Source organism: Rhipicephalus microplus, unplaced genomic scaffold, assembly GCF_043290135.1.
Source record: "Rhipicephalus microplus isolate Deutch F79 unplaced genomic scaffold, USDA_Rmic scaffold_14, whole genome shotgun sequence".
In the NCBI taxonomy this organism is placed as follows: Eukaryota; Metazoa; Arthropoda; class Arachnida; order Ixodida; family Ixodidae; genus Rhipicephalus; species Rhipicephalus microplus.
This window is the reverse complement of record NW_027464587.1, coordinates 16,049,994-16,075,459: the sequence shown is the minus strand read 5'-3', so window position 1 is coordinate 16,075,459 and position 25,466 is coordinate 16,049,994. Positions and strand designations below refer to the sequence as shown.

At 47.4% G+C, this 25,466-nt stretch overlaps 1 protein-coding gene across 4 annotated transcripts in view; it reads right to left on the bottom strand.

Annotated features, from left to right (window-relative positions):
* Positions 1–25,466, bottom strand: part of LOC119181451 (uncharacterized) — a 607,968-nt gene that overhangs the window by 296,735 nt on the left and 285,767 nt on the right. For all 4 annotated transcript variants that reach the window (XR_012888604.1, XR_012888603.1, XR_012888605.1 and 1 more), the window contains exon 24: positions 5,981–6,187. Coding sequence is in view for 1 of the 4 variants with exons in the window: in XM_037432704.2 (XP_037288601.2) it covers positions 5,981–6,187 (207 nt within the window). In the remaining 3 variants the exon portion in view is untranslated. The remainder of the gene's footprint in view (positions 1–5,980; positions 6,188–25,466) is intronic.

The following is a 25,466-nucleotide window of genomic DNA, read 5'->3' as shown; positions in this document are numbered from 1 at the left end:
GAACGAATCCCACATCCTCGTCGCCATGTTGTTGTGTCGGCGGGCGGCATCCGAACAATGGCAAGAGAACCGACGATTGGATGCGGAGCTCGGCGTGCGCCGGCAATCGACCCACTGACATGAGCGAGTCAAACGTACTCCGCAGAAACCCAACAACGACTCGGCTGACCAGCAGCCGTTTATTAAAACCACACCACGAAGCGACGCACATAATTGGCTGCTGACAATCACGTGTACTGGTATGCAATGACATCTATATATAAAGCACACAACAACACGACAAACAGTGCGCATTCTTCACAAGGATGGCCCCACAACACCACACTACCAACTGCGCTGACAAGACTTTCTCTTGCTATACTTTTTCACTTTTTCTTTCCCTCTTCGCTTCTTCCTATCATCTTTACTTCCCGCTAATGGAGGAAGAAAACAGCATCCTTTTTATTTCTTCCTCTTGCGATAACCTCATTTTCTCCTGTTGCGAAAATTGTCATCTTTATCGAGCTTGCTACATATATTGTGTTTGCTACCTTGTCCGTAAACTTGTGAGTTCTATGGCTTTATGTCGAAAATTTTTGCCTTTGCTGTCAGTGCGTGGTCTTATATAAGCTCCGCGGCCTTTTGTCATCCTTGATTTCCCAGCCGCGAATTCAAACTTCGCATCATGCACGCTGTTCATCGTTCAGTGCTTGAGAGTGATACTTTTGATGCTCTATTGGCATGTCTTGGACAAACTTCCCGCGATAACATGCCGAACGACAGGCTAGGCCTAATCGCGTTGGTTTCTTTTCAGTAGTGGTCACGTGCAATAATCAAAAAAACTCTTTGGGATAGTTGTACTTGAAGGAAGGGGACACATAATGTTAATGAAAATGAGGGTGCCATGTGCAGCATGAATGATGGTTCGCAATTCGGTTGTGACCTTTTAAAATCAAGTGCACCCATGAAACTGAATGATCGATGTCTTTCAGCTTGTGAAATTTCAAATGTGATTTAACATAGTTTCTGTGTAATGCACATAATCGAGGTGGTCTGAAAATACTCAGAGGATTTGCGTGATGGTGCTTTTTTTCGACAGATTCCCCCCCCCCCCCCCCCCCCCGCATTTGTATTCATTTCAGTGGCAATGCTGTCAGGTCTTTGGACGTTACATTTTTTTAGCATCCGAAAATTTAAATGGTTGTAAGCACATTATCATGCATCGCATGCTTTGATTTTTAGACACGTGAGGCTGCATGAATTCTCAACATGTTTTGTGCAAGAGCGGCCCTTAAAAAAGATTGTTTTGATTATAGTGCAGTACCACTTATGATGCGGATATTGGCGACTCCTGTGACTTGCATTATAAGCGGTGTATACTACACAGATGAAATAAAAGCTTCAAAAGAAAATGACATTCCAGCTTTCATACAGAAGCCTTGTTCACAACGAGGCCAAACAACTAGTAATGTCTCTCATACAGATTTCTGTCCATGACACAAGGACTGTGCGTAGGAAAGGGGAAGGTTTCCATAATTGCAATTCAGTGTCTGCCTTGCAGGTCGTATCTTGAGCAATTTGAGTACAGGCATGACTTTCAGTTTCTTATTTTCTCAATGATACTCGTGTTTATCTAGTCAACGTAGTGATCAGTCGTATCTGCATGCTCGTTAAGAGTACTAGATGCCACTTAATTTTTTTTTTTTTTTGACATTGTTCTGATGCTGGCATATGTGCTGTCTGCAGTTGCCTGTTTTTATGATATAAACACTTTTGCAACTTGCACTGGGTATCTCGTACACAATAGCAGGAAAGGCTTCCTTCAGTACCTTGTTCTTCCCACTAACAAGTGCTTGTCTTAACTTTCATAAAGGCACATGGGTGACTTCAATGTCGTAGCTATGCAATATGCATGATAAGGTCACACTTATTCAAGGCACGTAAGAAACAAGTGCACGTTTCTTCCATGTGACACTGACAGATTAGTAGGGAACAGACAGACGATATTCTATCATGTTAATAAGCGCGGGTGGCTAACTGCATCTTGAAAGTTCCTTTAAAAATGTTTGCCAATCGGTGGTCAGTTTTTCCGGATTCATGCGAATGCGATTCACGTGAACTAACAATGAGGCAACCACCAATATACCTGAAGTATGAGGTAATTGAGCCTAGCCTGCCACCAATGCATGGGCTTTGCCACCTATTTCTGCCGTTCTCATGTCCTGACATGACTCTCCCCTTTTCCGCGGTCTGTTGCCCTGGACGAACGGGAGTGAGTATTAACCCCTATCACCCAGTAGCGGATGCCGACTGTGGGGCCGTGCGCGAAGTCTCTTGGGAAGTTTCATGCACGCGTGGTGGGAGTGAGTGAGAATTTCTTCAGGACACGAAGGGTGAGCACACATTTCTTTTCCATCCGTCGGCTCCTATTGTTTGGGGCTCATCAGACTTCGCCAACGGCGCCTTGCGCCCGTGGTAAACGCTCACCTTTTTGTTGCCCCTTCGGAACGCTAGACAGAAAAGCAGTGCGGTGTCTTTGCGCGTGGTCATACTACACTGTCTTGTTCCTCTCTAGGCCAGCACGAGCTGAGTTTTGCCCTCGCTTGAGCAACCAGGCGTTGTTGTCCCGGTGTCACTGTAAATTAATTTGCCCATGGAGACGTGCTCGTGGCACCCTGTGTAGTACTTCTCACCCGGGGCGTGGATAAGCCCATTTTCCTTCCCGCCGCCCCTTTTGCAACGGGCTCTATACTGCGGTTTTGGTGTTGCCGCAAACAATAAAGTATTGCGACCTTAAGAGCAGTACTGTGTTCTCGCCATGCTGCGCCTGCCGCCAAGGCTGTCTGAATGCGCGTGTGCAGTGGCGACGGTTAACGCGGCCTTGCGGCTCACTAAGACCGAACCCACGCTAGTGGCCATAGTTCTTTGGGATACTTGTGCACTACAAGTTCAGGTACCTGCTAGTGTGCATGCCTTTTTTGTACACGCTGAAAGATAGTGCTAATTTTTCCTTTTTATGAGAACATGAGGAAAAGGTTGCCTTTGGTCAGCTTCCAATTCTACGATGAACTGAATAGAGTCGGTTTGATTGTTTAGGTGTGTCATGAATGCTTCCAAAGCAGAGCACTTGATGACACAAAAACAATCATCAACATTGCGTGGAAAAATTGTTTTACAGCGGCTGAAATAAGCAAGAGCCGTATTTTCCAGCCATTCCATTGCGAAGTTTTCTGCATTAACCGAGGTAGATGCACCCATAGGTGCTCCATGACCTTGCTTGTAGATGACCTTATCAAAATGAAAGTAGGTGTTGGTGAAGCAAAAACTGAGCAGCTTTCTTGAATCGGGGACATAAAAAGGCATCCCTTTCGCTTGATGCGGATTAGCGTCAAGAGCAGCAGCACACCACTCAACAACGAGAATGGGAATGGAAGTAAACAGGGAAACGACATAAAACGAAACCATCCCCTTGTCTTCTTCAAGGACCAAACACCTCACTTTCTCAACAAAATGGGCAAAGTTGCGTACGCCTTTTCCAAAAAGCGGTAATAAAATTCTGTTAAGGTAACCAGATAGTTTGTGCCGGGGGGAACAGGTAAAGTCAACAATGGGCTGAACAGGGGCATCATGTTGAATGTTTGGTAGGCCATGAAGTGCAGGGAGTGAGTCATTGTGACAGAGAAGTGAGTAATCACTTGGAAATAAAGGAAAAAAGTCACGCCTGTATCTTGAAGGACCCTGAGAGCGAAAGTTTTATTTGGGATTTCTTTACAGTGATTTGTAGCTTTGTGTATGGTAATGCTGCAATTGAATCGTAAATAGCCTAATGCATCGCATAATTTATGCTAGTATCAAAGTTAAGAACGATTTTGCATAGTTTCAAAATGTCCTGCTAAATACCATAAAAAACTAGTGCCCAACAGTAGGGCAGCGCTTGAGACTACATGCGCTCAAGCTTTGGTGATGCTAAATGTGCTCTTTTCAAATAGGGGGACCTACAGGTGGTGGAGGATGAAACGATGTGGATACTTTGAGCGTGTTATCTTCAGAAAAAAAAGAAAAGCATTTCTGGTATAAGCAGCCAAAACCATCTTTAAAGCAGTCCAACAACAAGGCGAGCGGGGTGCTGGGTGCCAGTCATGGTATTGTGCACACCGTGCAAATATTCTTTGATGTTAACAATACTTGCTTGTGCTCTGCAAGGTCACGAAGGGGACTCCAGTTTATGTCAAACCACAGAAAGTGTCATTTACTTCATAGATTACGAGAATGCATTTGATTCAGTGGAGAGATCAGCAGTCATGCAGACACTATAAAATCAGGGCGTTGATGAAGCATATATACCGTAATAATCCTGGAAGAAATCTATAATAGATCAACTGCCACCACAGTTCTTCGTAAAGAAAGCAACAGAATACCAATAAAAAAGGATGTAAGACAAAGGGATACGGCCTCCCCAATGCTATTTATGGCGTGCTTAGAATGGGAAGAGTTAGGGATACGAGTTAGTGGAGAGTACCTTAGAAACCTGCGCTTCGCCGATGACATTGCATTGCTGAGTAACTCAGGGGCAAACTGCAATTCATGATTACTGAATAAGACAAGGACCACAGGAAGGTAGGTCTTAAAATTAATATGGAGATAATGAAAGTAATGTACAGTACAACAACCCCGGAAGAGAACAGCGCTTCGAGACGGTAACAGCGCACATGAAGCTGTAGAAGAGTGTGTCTACGACAGGTAATAACTAATGAGCCATACCAGGAGAGTGAAATAACTTATTGAAGAATAAGAATGGGGTGAAGCACATTCGGCAAGCATTCTCAAAAGATCAGTGGTAGATTGCCACTATCTCTCAAGGGGAAAGTATATAACTGCTGCATCTTACCTGTACTTACCTATGGAGCAGAAACCTGTGGAATTACCAAGAGTGTTCAACTTGAGTTGAGAAAAACACAGCAAGCAATGGAAAGGAAAAAGATAGGTGTAACCCTAAGAGACAAGAAGAGAGCAGAGTGGGTCAGGGAACTAATGGGTGTTAAGCATATCATAGTCAAAATGAAGAAGAAGAAGAAATAGTCATGGGCAGGGCACGTAGCGCGAAGGCAAGATCATTAACGGTAACTGACTGGATTCCCAGAGAAGGCCAGTGGGTAAGAGGGAGACAAAAAGTTCGATGGGTAGATGAGATTAGAAAGTTTGCTGTAGGGTCGGGGCTGGCTAGCCACGACGCTGACGAAGAAAAAGGAATGAAGAGCCGCAGCACGGCGACGCCACCAGTGGCAGCCACCCATGACTTCAGCACAGAGTGGTGAGAGAAGAAACACAACATTTGCGAGTATGAAGTGGTAGCAGCAAGCACACGACCAAGTTGACTGGCGGTACATGGCAGAGGCTTTTGTCCTGCAGTGAGCGTAGTCAGGCTGATGATAATGATGAATACTTGGATGAGCATGCACCCTTACTTTAAAATGTCCTATGGGCAACACTCATCCCTAATTATCAGTCAGAAGTGCCCCAGCATGCAGGAATCTCAAACTACACAAGCATCATTAGTTTTCCAAATTTGGTGTCGGGCATCCTTCAAATCACTCGATAAGTGCAGGGGGCAAACCACTGTGGCAGAGGAGTGAGTAATCACTGGGAAACAAAGAAACTGAAAGTTACACCAGTACCTTAAATTGCTTGAGATACAATCTGTAAGGCAGACACTGAATCACACTGATGGAAACCTTCATTGTCCTATGCTCAATGCTTGCTTCATGTGCTGAAACCTACATAGGAGACATGTTTGGCCCGATTAGCTTGAAGGCTTTTATATTAAAGCTGAAATGCCCTTTTCTGCCCCACTGCGGTAGTCTAGTGGCTAAAGTACTAGTGGCTAAAGTTAGAGACACCAGTGGTGGTGGGTCGAACAACTACGGCCTTGTTGTGATCTCAGAACAGCTTGCCTTGTAAAAAGAGGACAGACAAATATGGGAGAGTTAGAAAATGTGCTTACGAAGAATCCCCAGTCGGACTGACGTGTCTGCATTTTCTCGGTGAGCAGCACAAGCTGTCCCCTAACTTCGGGCGTGCTCTTCCGTGACTCTTCTTCGAACTTGAGAGCCCAGGAGTGGTGGGAGACGGTGAGGTTGTAGAGGGCGTGGCGCTTCGTTGAGTCTCCTTTCATGTGCATCCAATGCTCTTGAGTGTAGTTGGCAAAGGCCTGCAGCAGAAGAGGATGCAGCAAAGAGCTTTGAGATACTAGTATCAGGCTGTACAAATGAAAGACAGGAAATATTATCGGCTCAAGTTTTCTTTGTTAAGCACAGCATGAATTATAAAAGACAGAATAGGATGACAAACCAAAAATGGCAGCAACGAAAGCTTACAATAAAAAAAATTGTAAACTTTTTCTTTTTGGCTGTTTGTAATACGGTGGTGCGAACAGGCATAAAAAAGTGTTCCCCACTCGCCGAAATAGCAATAAGCAGTGCTGACTGATGTTCAAATGCATGTGTATACCCTATAAAGTGGACAGAGGGATGACCGTCACTGTGACATAGGCCAGCAAACTCGCTCTTGAGCAGATTCACTCAGGCTCACTCATACTCAGAGCATGCGGATGGTCTGAGTAAGACTGGTTGAATAAAATTTTCATGACATATTTCTTGAGTCAGTCTGAGTGAGCTACAGTGTTTTTCGCCGACCTATGGTCCTATATATACACTCTTCAGCATTTGCATCAGCCTTACCTGGATCCATGTTTATACTAATGTCTGCTCACGCGTATTTTAACACGAAAATCTTTTATACCGGGGCCCACCAGGACTTCAGATGGATATGACATTGTAAAATTAAGACTACCAAATGAAAAAGAAAAAAAAAACATTCAAGAAAGAGTTCCCTCGCCAGGCGTCAAACCTCTGATTTCAGGGGAAACAATGAAAGGCACTCTATGCTCTACGAACTGAGCTATTTTTATTTATTATTTAAAAATACTGGAGATCCTAATTGAGCCCAAGCAGGAGTGGGAACATCATTAAACAAAAAATACCGACAATAATAATTAACACTGTTGCTAGCTTAAGTAGTGGAGTAAACCACAATCAACAAGCAAAAAAAATAGATACGTACGCTTCGCAATAACAAACACACAAAATTATAAGTGATAAAACATGCATGTACAATAATTCAACACATGAAGTAAATTGCACTTTATGCATAAAAAATAAGTTGTTCGAAAATCAACAGCTAACAAAGCTGTTCAGCATAAACATAACTTTACATGTCAAATGAAAGGTTATTTAGAAACTGATTAGATTTGTGGGGTTTAACGTCCCAAAACCATCATATGATTATGAGAGACGCCGTAACGGAGGGCTCCGGAAATTTTGACCACCTGGGGTACTTTAACGTGCACCCAAATCTGAGTACACGGGCCTACAACATTTCCGCCTCCATCGGAAATGCAGCCGCCGCAGCCGGGATATGAACCCGCGACCTGCGGGTCAGCAGCCGAGTACCTTAGCCACTAGACCACCGCGGCGGGGGGGTATTTATAAACTGAAGAAATGATTCTGTTGTATTGGCGTTCCTTATTTCTTTGGGCAATTTGTTCTATAGTAATGTTGCACGTGGAAAAAGGGAATGCTGATGTATTTTAATATTACTAAATGGCTACTTAACTGTTTTGTTGTGGTTTGTAAGACCAGACCGCATGGGGGCTCAGTTAAGAGGCTTTCATGCAGTATTTTGTAGTGACCATTGTACAGTTGATGTAGAAATTTCATGCAAGATAGAGTTCTGCAACAAGTTAGTTTTCTCAATTTTTCCCTGTCGTGAAGAACAGGCCCGCTTGAAAAACACGAGTATTTGGTTTATATAAACCTCAAAGGTAAATTTTGCACTCTTTATAATTTCTTGACTAAGTACTTTTGATGCGGGCTCCAGATCAAATCCGCATAATTTAACTTCCATCTAACAAGAGCTTTGTATGCAATTACTTTTACGGTCGATGATGTATGACGCAATTCTTATTTTAATAACGCGAGATTCTTTAGTGCGTTACTACGCACATTTTCTATATGTGTTTTCCAAGTTAAACTGTTTGTAATTATAACTCCTTGTAATGGGGTTTATTTGCAGAGCAGAATGCAGAAGACGAAGCAGTCAGCAGTGTCCGGCCAAGCGCAGCAAGCATGAGCTTATGCTGATGGCGATGCCCCTGAGGCGCCGAGAAATGCTGCTGAGGCCCCTCTTCTTCACTACAATCGCCCTCCGCAGAAAAAGACGCCATCCTGGCCGATTAGGGAGAGGAAACGACTAATGGGTCATAATATGGCTTGAGGCGAGAGACGTGGACAGTGTCGCGACCGCGGTAGCGAAGGTCTGTGGATGGGATGATAGGCTCCACGATATAGTTGACAAGTGACGTTTGCTCTACAACGTGGTAGGGCCCGATGTATTTGGGAAGAACTTTTGCGGAGCGGCCAGGTGCGGTAGCAGGTGCCCGAAGCCATACCAATGAACCAGGTGGGAAGCTTGGAGCCGAACGGTCCCCAGTCCGGCGGGATCGCTGCTGCCACTGGTCCTCGGCAGAAAAAGAGCGGGCAAGCTGGCGGCATTCTTCAGCTTGTCGAGCAGCTTCGGACAGAGTTGTACTTTCGGACTCATAAGGTTTATATGGGAGAATAGTGTCTACTCTATTTGAAGGTTCTCGTCCGTACAGAAGAAAGTATGGCGAAAACCCAGTAGTAGCTTGTACGGCAGTATTATATGCGTAGGTGACGAACGAGAGAACTTGGTCTCAATTTGAATGATCAGAGGCGACGTACATCGACAGCATATTGCCAAGAGTACGGTTGAAGCGCTTCGTCATGCCATTCGTTTGAGGGTGGTACGCTGTACTTGTGCGGTGCACAATTCGACATTCGTTGAGTAATGCCTTCAAGGCGTCAGAAAGGAAGGCACGGCCTCTGTCACTTAAGAGCTCGCGAGGGGCACCATGACGCAGAATGAAACGTTGCAACAGAAACGTTCCAACAACGTCACGGGATGTGGCAGTCGGCAGCGCAGCTGTTTCGGCATAGCGTGTAAGATGGTCTATCGCAACAATAATCCAGCGATTACCAGCTAGAGTTGATGGTAGTGGTTCGTAAATGTCAATGCCGACGCGATCAAAAGGTCGACTAGGACAAGGAAGAGGTTGTGACGGGTAGACTTGCCCGGGAGGTAACTTTTGTCGTTGGCACTGAGCACACGAGCGAATGAATTTCTGCACGTAGTTATACATGCCACGCCAATAAAATCTGAGTCGAAGCCTAGCGTATGTCTTGAAGAGGCCTGCGTGGGCGCACTGTGGGTCTGCGTGAAAAGCTTTGCGGATAGCAGCTCGAAGATGGCGGGGTATCACAAGGAGACACTCGCGACCGTCAGAAAGGTAGTTGCATCGATAAAGAAGATCATCCCTTAGGCAAAAGTTGCTAGCCTGGCGGCGGAGAGCTCGAGACGGCGAAGGAGTGAGAGGATCAGAAAGAATGCTTATGAGGCCACTGATCCAGGGATCCTTTCGTCGTTCCACGGTCATGTTGCGCAAGGCGGATGACGCAAGTGCAGGCTCGAGGGAAGAGAGGCAAACACCTTCATCCGATATGGGTGAGCGAGAAAGGGTGCGGCGTCCGTGTGCTTACGACCGGATCTGTAAATAACGCGGATGTCGTATTCCTGGAGTTTGAGCACCCAGTGAGCAAGTCGTCCGGAAGGGTCTTTAAGTGTGGATAGCCAACAAAGGGCATGGTGGTCAGTGACGACGTCGAATGCGTGACCGTACAAATAGGGGCAAAATCTTCCAAGGGCCCAGATAATAGCTAAACACTCTTTCTCGGTCACGGAGTAGTTAGCCTTGGCTTTCGTCAAAGTTCGGCTTGCGTAGGCGACGACATTCATCAAACCCTGCCTTTCGTTGCGCGAGCACAGCACTAAGTCCAACACCGCTGGCATCAGTATGAACCTCCGTGGGAGCGGCAGGATCGTAGTGGCGGAGGATGGGTGGTGAAGTTAGTAGGCGGCATAATTTGGTTAACGCATCGTCGCATGCTGGTGACCAGGTGGGAAGGTCCTTGTCGCTGCTAAGAAGGTCCGTAAGGGGTGCACATATGGAAGAAAAATTTCCAATAAAGCGTCGGAAGTATGACGACAAGCCGACAAAACTTCTAAGTTCCTTTAAGTTCTTTGGCTTCGGAAAAATCGGCAACTGCTCGAAGCTTGGCGGGGTCGGGAAGTATGCTGTCTCGCGATACGACGTGACCAAGAATGGTGAGCTGCCGGGCACCAAAACGACACTTCTTGAGGTTGAGTTGAAGGCCAGTGTCGGTGAGGCGTGTGAGGACGAGCTCGAGATGATTTAAATGGGTGTCGAAATCGGTGGAAATGACAACTACGTCATCGAGGTAGCATAAACATGTGTTCCACTTGAGGCCTCGTAAAATAGTGTCCATCATTCTTTCAAAAGTGGCTGGAGCGTTACAAAGGCCGAAAGGCACAACGGTAAATTCGTATAATCCATCAGGTGTGACAAATGCTGTTTTCGGTCGGTCAGATGCTTCCATAGGTACTTGCCAGTACCCAGACCGTTAAGTCCAGCGAAGAGAAGTATTCTGCTCCCTGCAAACAGTCAAGGGCATCGTCTATTCACGGTAACGGGTAAACATCCTTACGAGTGATCTTGTTTAAACGTCGATAGTCCACACAGAATCGAATGGAGCCGTCCTTCTTCTTAACAAAAACGACCGGTGACATCCAGGGACTGTTAGAAGGCTGTACAATACCCCGCTGGAGCATGTCAGCAACCTGGTCGTCAATAACACGGCGCTCCGATGCTGAGACTCGGTAGGGGCGCTACCGCAGAGGCGTATGGCTTTCTGTGTCAATCTTGTGAGATATGTTCGATTTGCGACTGAGACCAGAAGCGTGGCTGTCAAAAGAAGCACGAAACTTTTGCAGCAGGTTCACCAACTGGTTTCGTTCTGAAGAAGACGTTGCGACATCGATGGAGCGGTAAAAAGCGTCAAGGAGTGACTGGTCAAGAGCAGAGTCAGAAATGAGTGCGCTGAAATCCGTAGAAAGTAAACTAGATGGAGCGTCAAAAATGTGACGGGCGTCGATCGGATGCACGTGACCGAGACATTCACCATGGAATAAAGGTAAAGGCCCTTCTAGCGTATTGTACACGAGCGTCTTCGTGACGCCATAGTGGAGAGTAAGGAGAGCAACAGGCAGTGGAGAACATTTGCGTTGAATGAACAGGGCAGAGGGCGTAAATAGAACATCACCGTCGGAAATAGCGTCACACGACACAGTCACCAGCAGAGAAGAGCGCGGTGGTACGGTGGTGTCGTCGGAAACAGACAGTTTATAATACGGCAGGGAGGCTTCGACAGCGTCAACATCAGGAAGTGCAGATAGCTCAAGTTCAGCGCGACAGCAGTCAATGACGGCATTATTATTCGCAAGTAAGTCCCAGCCGAGTATTATGTCATGGGAACACGAAGGCAGCACTACGAATTCGACTATATACACAATCCCTTCGATGACGACTCGTGTGGTACAGGCTGCGAGAGGTGTTACACTTTGTGCGTTAGCCGTTCTAAGAGAGAGGCCAGATAATGGCGTCAGAACTTTGCGGATTTTGCGGCACAGGTTGATGGAAAGGACGGATAGAGCAGCTCCGGTGTCGACAAGAGCCAAGACGACGATACCATCGACTGACACTTCAATGACGTTAACTGGACAGGGGCGAGGACTTGTGCATGGCGACGGGGACGCAGTTCCTGCCTCGGGAACTGCGGCCGTTAGTTTTCGTGGTCAGTGGGTACGGAACGGCGACGCATAGGGAAAAGCGAACGTCGACGTGAAGATGGGGAGCGGCGGGTGGGACCGTGTGGACGATCAGAAGGAAAGGAAGAGGAAGGAGGGCTTGATCTTGAAGGCGTAGAAGAAAACTGAGGGTCGAAAGAGGGCATTCGTCGAATGTTCTGAGTAGCCTGGCGACGACGACAATAACATGCCACGTGGCCAACACCGCTACAAGCAAAACACATCGGACGGTTGTCGTGGGTCCGCCATTGGTCGGAGTAGACTCGGACTTGCGGCTGGGGGGCAGAAAACTGCGGCCGAGGTGATATCGGCTTAAGCGGCGGTGAACAGATCGGCGGCGAAAAGGGCGGTGACGAATACATAGGCGCTGGCTGGAACGCAGGCTGTCGAGGTCGAGCAACGGCCTCGGCATACGTGAGAGGTGCGGCGACTGGCGGCGGTTCACGGGCGGGAGGAAGAACTTGTGCGAACTGGTCTTGAATGAAGTCGCGAAGTGTAGATGTCAATCTGCATGGTTGATCGGGTACGCAGGACATCAAAGAGAGCTGACGAGAGACCTCAGTGCGGATGAACTCTTGGATCTTGGAGAGAAGAGGGGCATGGCCTTCTCCTATGCCAAGGGTGGACAGGCTGGACAAAGAGTCGTCGAGCACCGAGGGACGTCGGGTGGAAAGACGTTGCCTGCGCAACTCGTCAAAACTCTGGCATAACTCAGTCAGTTCTAGGACAGTGCGAGCACTCTTAGAAAGCAACATTTGGAAAGCATCGTCCTCAATGCCCTTCATGATATGCTTGATCTTAAGCTCATCGGACATCGACTCGTTGATTCGCTTGCAAAGGTCCAGAACGTCCTCAATATAGCTTGTGAAATTCTCACCAAGCTGCTGGGACCGAGTATGCAAGCGTTGTTCGGCACAGCGTTTGCGTACCTCAGGCCGTCCGAAAACTTGTGCGAGGCTCGTTTTGAAGACCGACCATGTAGGGAGTTCCGCTTCATGGTTTATAAACCACAGCTTGGCCATGTCCGACAGGTAGAAGGAGACGTAGGCCAACTTGGCGGCGTCATCCCATTTGTTGTGAGTACTCACTCGCTCGTACAATGAAATCCAGTCGTCAAAGTACTTTTCTTCTGTGCCTGAGAAAACAGGGGGATCTCGCAGACGCAGAGAACCAGCGCAGAAAACACTAGGCGGTGCCGGTGGAGGAGTTGGAGCGGCGCTTGCGTCGGTAGGCATAATAGATGGTAAAATGCAATTTCGAAGCTCCAGGGTGACCGAAACCCAGCAGACTGCACCACTTGTAACGGGGTTTATTTGCAGAGCAGAACGCAGAAGGCGAGGCAGTCAGCAGCGTCCGGCCAAGCGCAGCAAGCATGAGCTTATGCTGATGGCGATGCCCCTGAGGCGCCGAGAAATGCTGCTGAGGCCCCTCTTCTTCACTACACTCCTAAATATTTTACATGATTGTTTTTTTAATGTAAGCATTATTGATAGTGTTACGCTGAAGTGGCAACGTGCCAAGGAAGGAAGATGAGAACGAAGTGGTCCCTTTTGGAAGCAGCTTGGTGTCGGCGCGGCTACCCTTCACCATCTATCTATTCTTGAATGAATATGCCCCATTGTAACAGTTTTTCGTGAGAGTTGCTAGGCGCTGCTGCCGAACGACGATTCATCGACCACTGAGGTGCAATACATAGATCTTCGCTGAAGTTGACGACTTGCTGGTCTGCCACCTGCGATGGCGTCTCACGACAACAATGACAACGAGCCACCTGCTTACCGTATTCCGTGGCAGCCCTACATTCAGCCCCAATCCTTCGCTGGACAAGCCGGGGAAGATGCCGACGCATGGCTCAGCTCCTACCAACGGGCGAGTAGGTTTAATGGCTGGGATGCCACCGGCCAGCTCAACAATGTGGGACTCTTTCTCAAAGGAACTGCATCTTTATGGTTCGAAAACCATGAAGAAAGACTGACGACGTGGCGGAAGTTCGTCGATGAAATCAAGTTGTGCTTCGGGTATCCGGAAGCGAAGAAGAAGCGTGCCGAGCAAACGTTTATGCAACGAGGGCAAGTTTTTGGGGAAACCTGCACGATATATATCAAGGGGGTGCTCAAGTTGCGCAGAGCAATGGACCCCTGGATGACGAAAGAGGACAAGGTTGCTCATCTTCTAAAAGGAATCGCGGAAGACGTTTACCAGTTCCTGATCGCAAAAGAAATTTTGGAGCGTGTAAGTGACATCATCAAGCACTCTTGTACCTTTGAAGCGCTGAAAGCGCGGCAAATTACTCCAAAGTTCGGCCGCCTGCTCAACGTCACTAATGTTGCCAGCGTCGACGTGCATCCAGCCCCATTGGATCTCGTGTCCATGATTCACCAAGTAGTGCGAGAAGAGCGCGACCTACGTGAAGCGGCTTCTTGGCCGGCACCTAATGTTCGAGAGCCCTTTCCTCCTTGCAACTTCAGTATCATGTCTATCAATGCCACCTCCCTTGATGCTTACAACTATACGCCTCGTCCTCGAAGGCCAAGCCAAACTATGCGTCCGTAGTACCCATTGTATGACGACTACGCACGCAGACCCCCGACAGTTCATCAGGCATGGAATGGCTGCGCCATTCATCCTTATGCTGACATCAGCACACTTCTGGAACGTCTCATATGCTTTCACTGTGGCATCCGTGGTGATGTTGCCCGATTCTACCTCGATCACCGTCGCACGGCAGCATCGTTCTATGGGCGACCACGCCCCTTTTACGGGTGCAGCAATCAGCACTTTGACGAGACACCCTGGCCTTCAGACTCTGACAGCAGGCCAAACCATCGGGCGAATCACCGTAGTGACTCACCAGCGTCTGTGCGGAGCTTGACGGCACCACCTTCAGGCTACCCAAGATCCCCATCTCCTTGATGACGTCCGACTTCGCCGCCACCGGAAAACTAGGCGGCGTGACTGATGAAGATGAGGTTCCCAGTCATTTTCAGCTACACGCCACTACGCCTCCACCCGTGACCATGCGTTATAACAAGATTTGTGCTTCTGTGGACAATGTTACAACGACAGCTTTGGTGGACACGGGAGCAAGTGTCTCCATTATCAGCATGAATTTCAAAACTCAATTAGGTCGTAACGTGATGTTCAAGTGGGATAATGCAGGCACATTTCGTGCTGTGAGTGGAGAATCGCTACGACCTCTTGGTGTGTGTACCACAAATGTCTATTTCTCTAATAACATCTATCAAGCTGAATTCACAGTGCTCGCTAAATCAACGCATAATGTGACTCTGGGTATAGATTTCCTGCAACAGTGCGGTGCCACTCTTGATTGCAGTACCGGCAAGCTTTTTGCCTTTCCTTTTGTTGTTGATCAACCTGCTACTTGTTCACACACCCTCGCCATCTGTGAGGATTCCGTCGTACCATCCTCTTCGTTATTCAGCATTCAGGTTACTGTTGCTAGTGCCAACAACAATGTATTCGACGCTGTAGTTGAGCCAATGCCTTCAATCGTTGCAAAGAAGGGTGTGCTCGTGCCTCGCTGCATTGTCTCTGTGGCCTGTAGCACAAGTACCTTGTGGGTGTCAAACTTATCTAAACAGTCTGTTGTGCTTCCAAGCGGTATGCGACTTGCCTCCTTTGAAGAGGATACAAGTCTTAATATCGACGCCTTAAGCAATGAGGCCTCGAACGAATCTCGTGCACATGAGACTAGCCCTTGTGTCCCTGAAGACTCTTTGCCATTTTTCAACATGATTGAACATAATTAGCAAGGCACTACCCTCTGAAAAACGTCAAGCCCTGGCCAGCGTCTTTAGCAGGCATGCTTCATTGTTTGATTTCACTCAGGACGCTACCAAAGTTCATGTTCTATATACGCAGGCTCACCACAGGATTGACACGGGGTCCGCGCATCCAATAAGGCAGAAACCATACCGTGTGTTTGCATCAGAGCGCAAGGTGATCGCCGAACAGGTGGAAGACATGTTGGCTAAGGGCGTCATCCAAGACTCTTCTATCCCCTGGGCTGCACCGGTCATCTTCGTGACGAAAAAAGACGGGTCCTGGAGGTTTTGCGTCGACAACCGCCGTCTAAATTTGGCGACGAAAAAGAATGTGCATCCGCTTCCCCGTATAGATGACGTTATAGACTGTCTTTATTTGGCATGTTGCTTCTCATCTGTGGACCTCTGATCAAGCTATTGGCAGGTACCTATGCATTCCGTCGACAAAGAGAAAACCGCTTTTGTCACGTCAGATGGCTTGTTCGAGTTCAATGTCATGCCGTTTGGTTAGTGCAACGCCCCTGCAACATTTGAAAGGTTTATGGACATGGTACTGCGTGGTCTCAAATGGGAGATTTGTTTATGATACCTCGACGACATCGTCATTTTTTGACGCACTTTTGCAAAACACAACCATCAACTTGACGCTGTTTTAACATGCCTTGAACAAACTGCCCTTACTTTGAACTACAAGAAATGTCACTTCGGTCAGCGAGAAGCACTTGTACCTGGTCATCTTGTAGACAAACATGGTGTGCGCCCAGACCCTTGGAAGGTTGCTGCAGTTACCCGTTTCAAAAAACCGCAGTCGCAACACGAATTAAGGAGTTTTGTGGGTCTCTGTTCATACTTCCGCTGATTTGTGCTCAAGTTTGCTGATAGTGCCTAGCCATTGACTTCACTGCTTTACAAAGATAAGGATTTCATCAGGACAGCAAAGTGTGATGCCTCGTTTCGTGAACTTAAGTTCTTTCTCACGTCTGGACCCATACTGCGTCATTTCGACCCATCTGCCACGACAGAAGTGCACACCGACGAGTGACATCCGTCTCGCCGCCGTGCTCATCCAGCGCTTCGATGACGCCGAGCATGTCATCGCCTATGCCATTCGTTCGTTGAGCATGGCTGAGAGGAATTACACCGTTAGTGAACAAGAGTTCTGTTCGTATCTCTACAGGTGGCACTTCACGATCGTGACTGACCACCATTCACTATGTTGGTTGGTTGGTCTCCGTGACCCTTCTGGTCGCCTCACGCAATGATTGCTACGTTTGCAGGAATTTAACTTTACAGTATGCTACAAGAGTGGCCGCCATCATGCAGACCCTGACTGTCTCACAAGGCTTAACCTAACAACCACTCCATGTGACGGCAACAATTCTGACAATTTTCTAGCTGGCATCGATGATACTGCTTTTCCTGACCTCGTCATTTTCCGGCAAGAACAGCACAACGACCGCAGCTTGGATTATGTCTTTGACTCAGCCGCTCAAGCGATAGGTATCCATGGCTTTATCATCTAAGATGGCTTGCTTTACAATAAAGTTACCTGGTTGATGGTGCCCGCTTTCTTTTAGTGGTGCCCGAAAATTTGAGAATGCACGTACTCTATACTATGCACGACGCATCAGCAGGGCACCTGGGCTTCTCCAAAATGTACCACCACCTTCTGGCTCTATTCTACTGGTTTACCATGCCACACAATACAGAAAAAGTATGTGGCCAGTTGTGATAAATGCCAGCAATTCAAGCGACCAAGTACTACCCCGGTTGGTCTCCTCCACTCCTTCATATCACCCTTATCTCCTTTTGAAATGGTTGGAGTGGATCTTGATCCATTTTCGTGCTCATTGAACAACCTTTGGATTATAATCTGCGTCGACCACATGCCACCTTATGTGGAAACCAAAGTGCTACCAACAGCCACGACCGACGATTTATCAAGGTTCCTCCTCTCTTCTGTGGACTGCCACAGATTATTCTGAGTGATTGTGGTCGACAATTCGTAGCCGATGTTGTAGAAGAACTCTTGCGTCTCTGTGCTTGCCAATTTCGCCACTCGTCCCCATATCACCCGCAGACAAACGGTCTTGTTGAGCACACCAACAGAATATTTACCAACGTGCTTTCGATGTACGTTGACTCCAGGCACAATAACTGGGATGACATCTTGCCATTTTATAATACGGCAAAGCATGAAACCTCTGACTACAGCCCATTCTATCTTTTTTATGTCAGACCACCTTGCCACTTTCTTGACACCATTCTGCCTTTTCATGTGCATGAGGACTCTTCCATTGCCCAGACTCTGCCGCACAGAGGAAGCACGTTGCCTAGTTCAGTTCCATACGTTGGCATCTCAAGACTGCTCCAAGTTTGCCTATGATTCACGGCACAAGAACGTGTCGTACGAAAAAGAAAAAAAAAGTATGGCTGTGGACACTCTTTCGCAAGCGTGGTCTGTACCAGAAGTTCCTGACTTATTACACCGGTCCTTTTGTCATCATTGATTGCCTAAGTGATGTGACATATTCAATCACTCGTCTCGTATCTCACAGCTACCATCTAGGCAGCTTTTTCACGTCGCCCGCCTAAAGTGCTTTCATCCTTGTGACTGAGGATCGCCCAAGGGGCTTCGTCTGAGAAAGCGGGAGTGTTACGCTGAAGCAGCAACGTGTGAAGGAAAGAAGAAAAGAACGAAGTGGTCCGTTTTTGAAGCAGCTTGGTGTCGACGCGACCACCCTTCACCATTTGTTCTTGAATAAACACGCCCCATCGTAACAATAGTATAAGAATATTCCAAGAGTTCTCTTTTGTTCCTAAATGTAATGCATGATGTCTTCAAAGTACTAAGCTTCAATCCCTATGTTTCACATCATATGCAAATTGAGTGCTACGTATCACTGAGTTGAATTTTGTCGAAATGGTCTGTCACATTAGCATATACAACCCAATCGTCAGCAAACAGTCAGATCTTCGCAGGTGAACGAACAGATAAATAAATGTCATTTATGTAAACTAAGAACATTAAAGGGCTGAATGCCAAGCCTTACAGCACTCCCTAGTGAACATCCAGTGTATCGAAAACACAATCATTAACCGCAACATACTGTTTCCTTGTGGACAAATAAGATGCTACCCAACGAATGATATTGGATTCAATGCCCATAGAATGCAGTTGGGTTACTGAATCAGCATGCGGAACAACATCATATGCTTTGGAAAAGTAAAAAATACAGCATGAACTTGACCCCTCGCTCGCTGGATTCCTTACCGACCGGTTGTGCCCTCGCGATATTCGACGTCAGCGTAGCTCTGGCCGACTGGGCTGGCCACAGGTGATCTGCTGACACTGATCTCTGACGACAGTGTAGCTCTGACTTACTGGACTTGCTCTACGCCACCCCCTGACGCGGACAGGAGCTCTCGCAAGTGGTGCCCCGTCCTCGGACTCCTGTGACCGTGTTTCCATCTTTCCTATCTCTCCTATCCCCTCAATATGTCGTCGCTCTCTGGCTTACCTCATGCCTCTTCCTCTCTCTCTACACCTTTATTCCTATTTTTTTAATTCCTCCTCACCCCCATCTTTGTGAGCTACTGTTGAGGTATTGCTCGCTGAAGCAGACAGTTACGGGGCTCACTTTTCTCTTCCTTTCTCTCTTAGAAGCACTTTGTGTGTGTGACCCCTCATATTTACTACATTTAAAAGATCATCCATTATCTCAGCTAACTGTGTTATAGGCGATAAACCAGACCTAAAGCTATGCTGATCTGCATGGAGTAAATTATCATCCTCGAGATATGTCATAATCCCTTTAAATAAAATATTTTCTAGTAGTTTACAAGCTGTGGATGTTAAAGAAACTGGTCTGTAATTATAAAGGGCACCAAGACTTGTGAATCGAAACTATTCTTGCAAAGCACCAGTCATCAGGTGCCATACAGAATTCTAATGACTTTTTGTAAACTATATATAAGTACTCTGCTGCCTAGATTGCATACCTGATGAGAAAAACATTCGATATTTTGTCCAGACCTGGAGATTTTTCAATTGTAGTGGGGAAGAGGGAGAGAGACAGTATCTAGTCGGAGAGCCTGGAAGACGACTACGACGAAGAGCTAAGCTCGTGACAGTGACTGACGCCCATAGAACCAGGCAGTTGGTGTTAGTCAATAAACCTTCTTATAATTTGGTGGAGGTGCTGGGTAGTTTTCGAATCTGGAACTACGAAGTTGCACCTAACCTCCAGTACCAGCAATGCCGGAAGAACCATCCACCCAAGGTACCTCACAAGTTCCCACCTCTACATGTCCCGGCGTATGGCCACTGCGTCACCCACCGATCTTCAGCAGCAATGACGGCCAAGACATTGAGGAGTGGCTGGCTACTTACTACAAGTTGAGTGCAGCGAACAAGTGAGACGATGCAGCTAAGCTGACCTATGTAAGCTAATACTTGTCCGGTGTCCCTAGGCTCTGGTTGTGCAATCACGAAGCCGACATTGCCAGCTGGGATTCATTCAAGGCCTTCTCTTCCCAAGTCTTCGACCGCCCTGCTGTGCGAAAACTCCGCACAGAAGAACGACTTCGTGAGCACGCTCAATAGCCAGGAGAAACCTTTACCAGCTACATTAAAGACGCTGTTGACTTGTGCAAGCGGGTAAACCCAGCGACGCTCGAAGCCGACAAAATCAAACAAATCCTCAAGGGCATATGCGATGACGCATTTCAAATGTTGTTAGCCAAGGACCCACAAACCATAGCCGATCTCATCAGCTTGTGCCAGAGTTTTGACGAATTGCGCAAGCAACACGCCCAAACACGGCGCTCTCTGGAACAACGTGACTCGATCGCAGCCTTGACTCTCAAAGACCAGATGGACATGTTGGCTCGCATAAAGCAGTTCGTGCGTGAGGAGGTCACTCGGCAACTTTCCATTTTATCGAGCACACCCGAACCAGCACAAAGGCATTCTCTGGCCCCAGATCATCTGGCCCCGGCCATAAGGCACGTCATACAAGATGAGGTAGCTGACGCTTAGCCTTTTGCTCGTTCACCACCTTTGGAAGCTGCACCCTTGACGTATGCGCAAGTCGTTGCAGCCAGAGCACCTCGACAGCCCACTTATGGTACCTCACCGGTCCCTGTTTGGTCATCACCAGTTCCGTTCAGCCGGCCTATTGCGGCGTTTCCGAATCTGTGGCGCACCGCAGACAACTGCCTGATTTGCTATTCTTGCGGTTACACAGCACATATGGCTCGCTTGTGCCGCCGCCGCCCTCTCGTTCACAGCGACACCATGCAAAGATCGTCGCACGATTCTTGGCGCTTTAACAACACGGCACATCAACAAGGATCCTCTTCACCCGACCGCCCTCCCTCACTCAGTCACCGATGTCCATCTCCCCGACCTCGCTCCCTGTCACCTATGCACCTATGCACTCTGCCCTTCAGACACAGAAAACTAGATGCCGCAGTTCCGGAGGCACGAACTGCGCCATCGTCAAAAGAATCAAGTCCTCGCATTTCTCTGACAAACCTCATCGACGTTTTGGTGGATGGTTACCGTACCCTTGCGCTTGTGGACACTAGTGCTGCCGTTTCAGTAATTGATTTAAAACTTTGCCAACTGCTTCGGAAGGTTGCCCCGACGCCAAAGGAATTGTCTCTCCGTACTGCCAGTGCTCACCATATTCGACCATTAGCTGCCTGTACCGCCCGCGTTCTCATCCAAGATGTTTTGTATGCCGTTGAATTTCTTGTGCTACAGGCGTGTTCTCATGATGTGATCCTCGGCTGGGATTTTCTGTCTCGCTGACGACATGGACATATCACCGACCAGTGCAGCCTTTGTTCTCACGTCTTGTGCCAATGTGCCTAAGCCTGCAGTGTTGTTTACACCTTCCCAAACTTTCCAAAGTCGCAAGAGCCTCGCGTTGCCGTTTGCAGTTCTAGATTTTTCGGCGGGCGCTACCAATTTGTTTGTCACAAATCCCTTGCCATCTCTCACAACCTTGCGTCACGAGAAATGTATTGCAACATTCTAAGACTTAGATGTTTCCTCCATCTTCGGCCTTGACGGTGAAAGTGATTTGCAGCTTAATGCACTGACGCCATCTGCCCATTCACCTGTTCACGAAAACATTAATTTGTTTGGCCCCTCAATTGATGGCGAACTTGAAGAACCACACTGTGAAAAGCTTCTAGAACTTCTTCACCAGTTTCGCAGCTTGTTCGATTGCCAGCAGACGTCCTTAGGCCGAACGCACACCGTTGTCCATCCCATTAACACCGGATCCCAAAGCACTCTGCGACAGCGTCCTTATCGGGTATCTACTGTTGAGCGTCGTGTGATCATCGAGCAAGTGGCCGACATGCTTCAACGTGGCGTCATTCGGCCGTCCAGCAGTCATTGGTCTTCACCTGTGGTACTTGTTAGAAAAAAAAACGTCTCGATTCGCTTTTGCGTCGATTACCGCCATTTAAACAAAGTCACGCTTAAAGACGTATACCCTTTGCTGCACATCGATAATGCCTTGGACTGCTTGCAAGGTGCTGAATTTTTCTCATCACTAGACCTACGGTCCAGTTCTTGGCAGGTCCCCATGGCACCATCAGATCGTCCAAAAACTGTTTTTGTGACACCCGATGGGCTATACGAATTCAATGTAATGCCCTTCGGCCTTTGTAATGCACCAGCTACATTCGAAAGGATGATAGATAGCGTCTTGCATGGGCTTAAATGGAAGACATGTCTTTGCTACTTGGATGATGTCGTTGTTTTCTCCCCTGATTTTGACAGCCACCTCCATTGTCTCAGCGTAGTCTTGAGCTGCCTCACGAGCGCAGACCTTCAACTAAACATCAAGAAGTGCCACTTTGGAGCTCGGAAACTCACAATACTTGGCCACGTTGTCTCAAAACATGCATGGCGTCCTCCCAGACCCAGCGAAGCTTCGTGTTGTCGCTGAGTTTCCGAAGCCTACGACCATGAAAGCGCTTCGTAGCTTTGTCGGACTGTGCTCGCATTTTCGCCGATTTGTGAAGAACTTTGCTTCGATAATCGCACCACTGACACAGCTTATTACTGGCGATGAACACCTCTCTGATTGGTCACCAGCATGCGATGATGCTTTTGCAACATTATGCCGTCTCCTTACTTCACCACCTATTTTACGCCACTTCGGCCCTACTGATCCAACCAAGGTGCACACGGATGCGAGTGGCATAGGACTTGGCGCACTTCTTGCTCAACGCAAGCCTGGCTTCTCGGAGTATGTAGTTGCGTATGCCAGTCGCACACTAACCAAGGCAGAGCACAAATACTCGGTTTCCGAAAAGGAATGTTTGGCCATTGTTTGTTAAATACAAAAATTTTGTCCTTACTTATATGGACGCCCATTTGATGTAGTTACAGATCACCATTCACTCTGTTGGCTCGCTTCATTGAAGGATCCTTTGGGCCGGCTTAGACGTTGGGCGCTACGATTACAGGAATTTGATATTCACGTCATTCACTGCTCAGGCCGCAAGCATACCGACGCAGATGCTCGTTCTCGTTCGCCCCTTCCTTCAGCCGTTGCACCTGTTTCCTTTGCTGAAGCTACCATTGACAGCATCGACACCACTGACATGCCTTCGGAACAACGCAAGGACCCTTGGATAGCCTCGCTCATCGTTGTTCTCTCGTCTTCGGTGACACCACGCCAGCGTCTACCTTGTGCACTACGTCAACAAATTCCCCATTATGCGATACGGGATGCCATGTTGTACCGTGGCAACTATAAGCCGGATGGTAGAAAATGGCTTCTTGTTATACCTCGCCACTTGCGCTCCAACATGTGTGCGTACTTCCATGCAGATCCTCAAAACGCACACGCTGGCATTTTGAAAACATACGACCGGCTTCTTCAGCGATTTTTCTGGCGTGGAATGTACTCGTACGTTCGCAAGTACATAAGCTCCTGCACTGAGTGTCAGCGACGGAAAACAACTGGTCATGCCTCTGGCGAATTACAACCATTGCCGTATCCGACTCGACCGTTTGTTGATAGAATCGGCATCGACCTCTACGGGCTACTACCTTGTACTCCTGCTGGAAATCACTGGATTATTGTGGCCATTGACCATCTAACCCGTTACGCTGAAACCGCCGCTTTGCCAGCCGCTGCTGCTCGTGATGTCACCTTGTTCATCTTGCGTGGCTTTGTACTTCGCCATGGCGCCACGTGAGCTGCTTAGCGACCTTGGGTGTGCGTTTTTATCGCAAATCGTCCAGGAGCTTCTAAGTGAGTGCAATATTATTGATTGCACCACTACAAGCTATCACCCACAGACAAATGGTTTGACGGAGTGCTTTATACGCACGCTCGGTGATATGCTCTCTATGTACATATACTCCGACCGTTCTAATTGGGACTTGGTGCTCCCTTTCGTGATGTATGTGTATAATACAGCCATGCAAGCAATTACTGGGTTTTCACCTTTTTTCTACTGTACGAACGTGAGCCCTCTTATATGCTTGACACGGTACTTACTTACCACCCAGATGCTTCAGAATACCGCCCAGTCTCCAAACTTGTTCAGTGTGCCGAAGAGTGCCGCCAATTAGCGCGTTTATTTACGTCCGTCGTACAAGGTCTCCAAAAAGAATGACTTGACCAAGACAAGCCTGCTCACAGCTTCCCTGTAGGCTCATTTGTATGGCTTCCGGTTTCATTCCAGTCCCCCGGCCTCTCCCGAAAGTTTGCACCCAAGTACAATGGTCCATACCGCATCGTTCAATGCACTTCACCGGTCAACTACGTCATCAAACCAGTGACACCTGCCGATGACAGACGATGCCGGGAGACAGTCCACATCAGCCACTTAATGCCTTACTATGACCCCCTTGTGCTTGCTTCGACGTGAGTCGCCAGGATGGCTCCTCTTCACCACCGGGGCAAATGTAGAGGGAAAGAAGGAGAGAGACAGTATCTAGTCGGATTGCTTGGAAGACCACTACGACGAAGAGCTAAGCTCGTGACTGACGCCCCTTGAACCAGGCAGTTGGTTTTAGTCAATAAATCTCCTTATACAATGTATAAACTACGCAAAAGATTAAAAATGCCATTCTAGCTTACGTTTTCTTCTGACATCGGATTACGAAGTGTCTAAGGCAGTAAGTGTGCATACAATACTTTGAAAGTAAATGTGGACTGAAAAAAACACATTGAATTCATTGGCAATGGTAAAAGAATCATCAATGCTTATGGCAGATGTTCTTATCTCTGGTATGCCACTTTTATGTCTAGATAAATATCGCCATAATTTTCTTGGTTGCTCCAACATGAAAAAAGTGAAGGTGCAAGAAAAGAACTGGTCTCTTGCGGCATGCACTTTATCCTGAAAAGTATGTACCAGACTTGAAAATTCTTTTCTATCACCAGGTTTTTGAAATCTTGCATTTCAGATGTATAAGATCACGATCCATTCACAGGTACTCTTTGTTGATACAGTTTTTTTAAAGGAACGTACACGTTTTCACAATGAATGACCATGCCTTTGAACTTCGACCACAACTCATTATTATCATTTAACTAAATGTTGCCCATGACACTTAACATACATATGTTCTAGTATTAGGATGTCCCCCCGTCAGTTTCTGAAACTATGGGACCTCTGAATGTAATACTTCACTAATTATGTTATTTTTGTATCCAAAGAAAGAATAAAATTGATTGATTGAAAAGAATAGGGATTCCATGCAACCAATGACCCTATCACCATCCGCATGCATATAGTCTCATGTTGGAGCAAATTTCAAATGAGCCATCTCTGGACTTGTTTTCACGAACTAGGCAC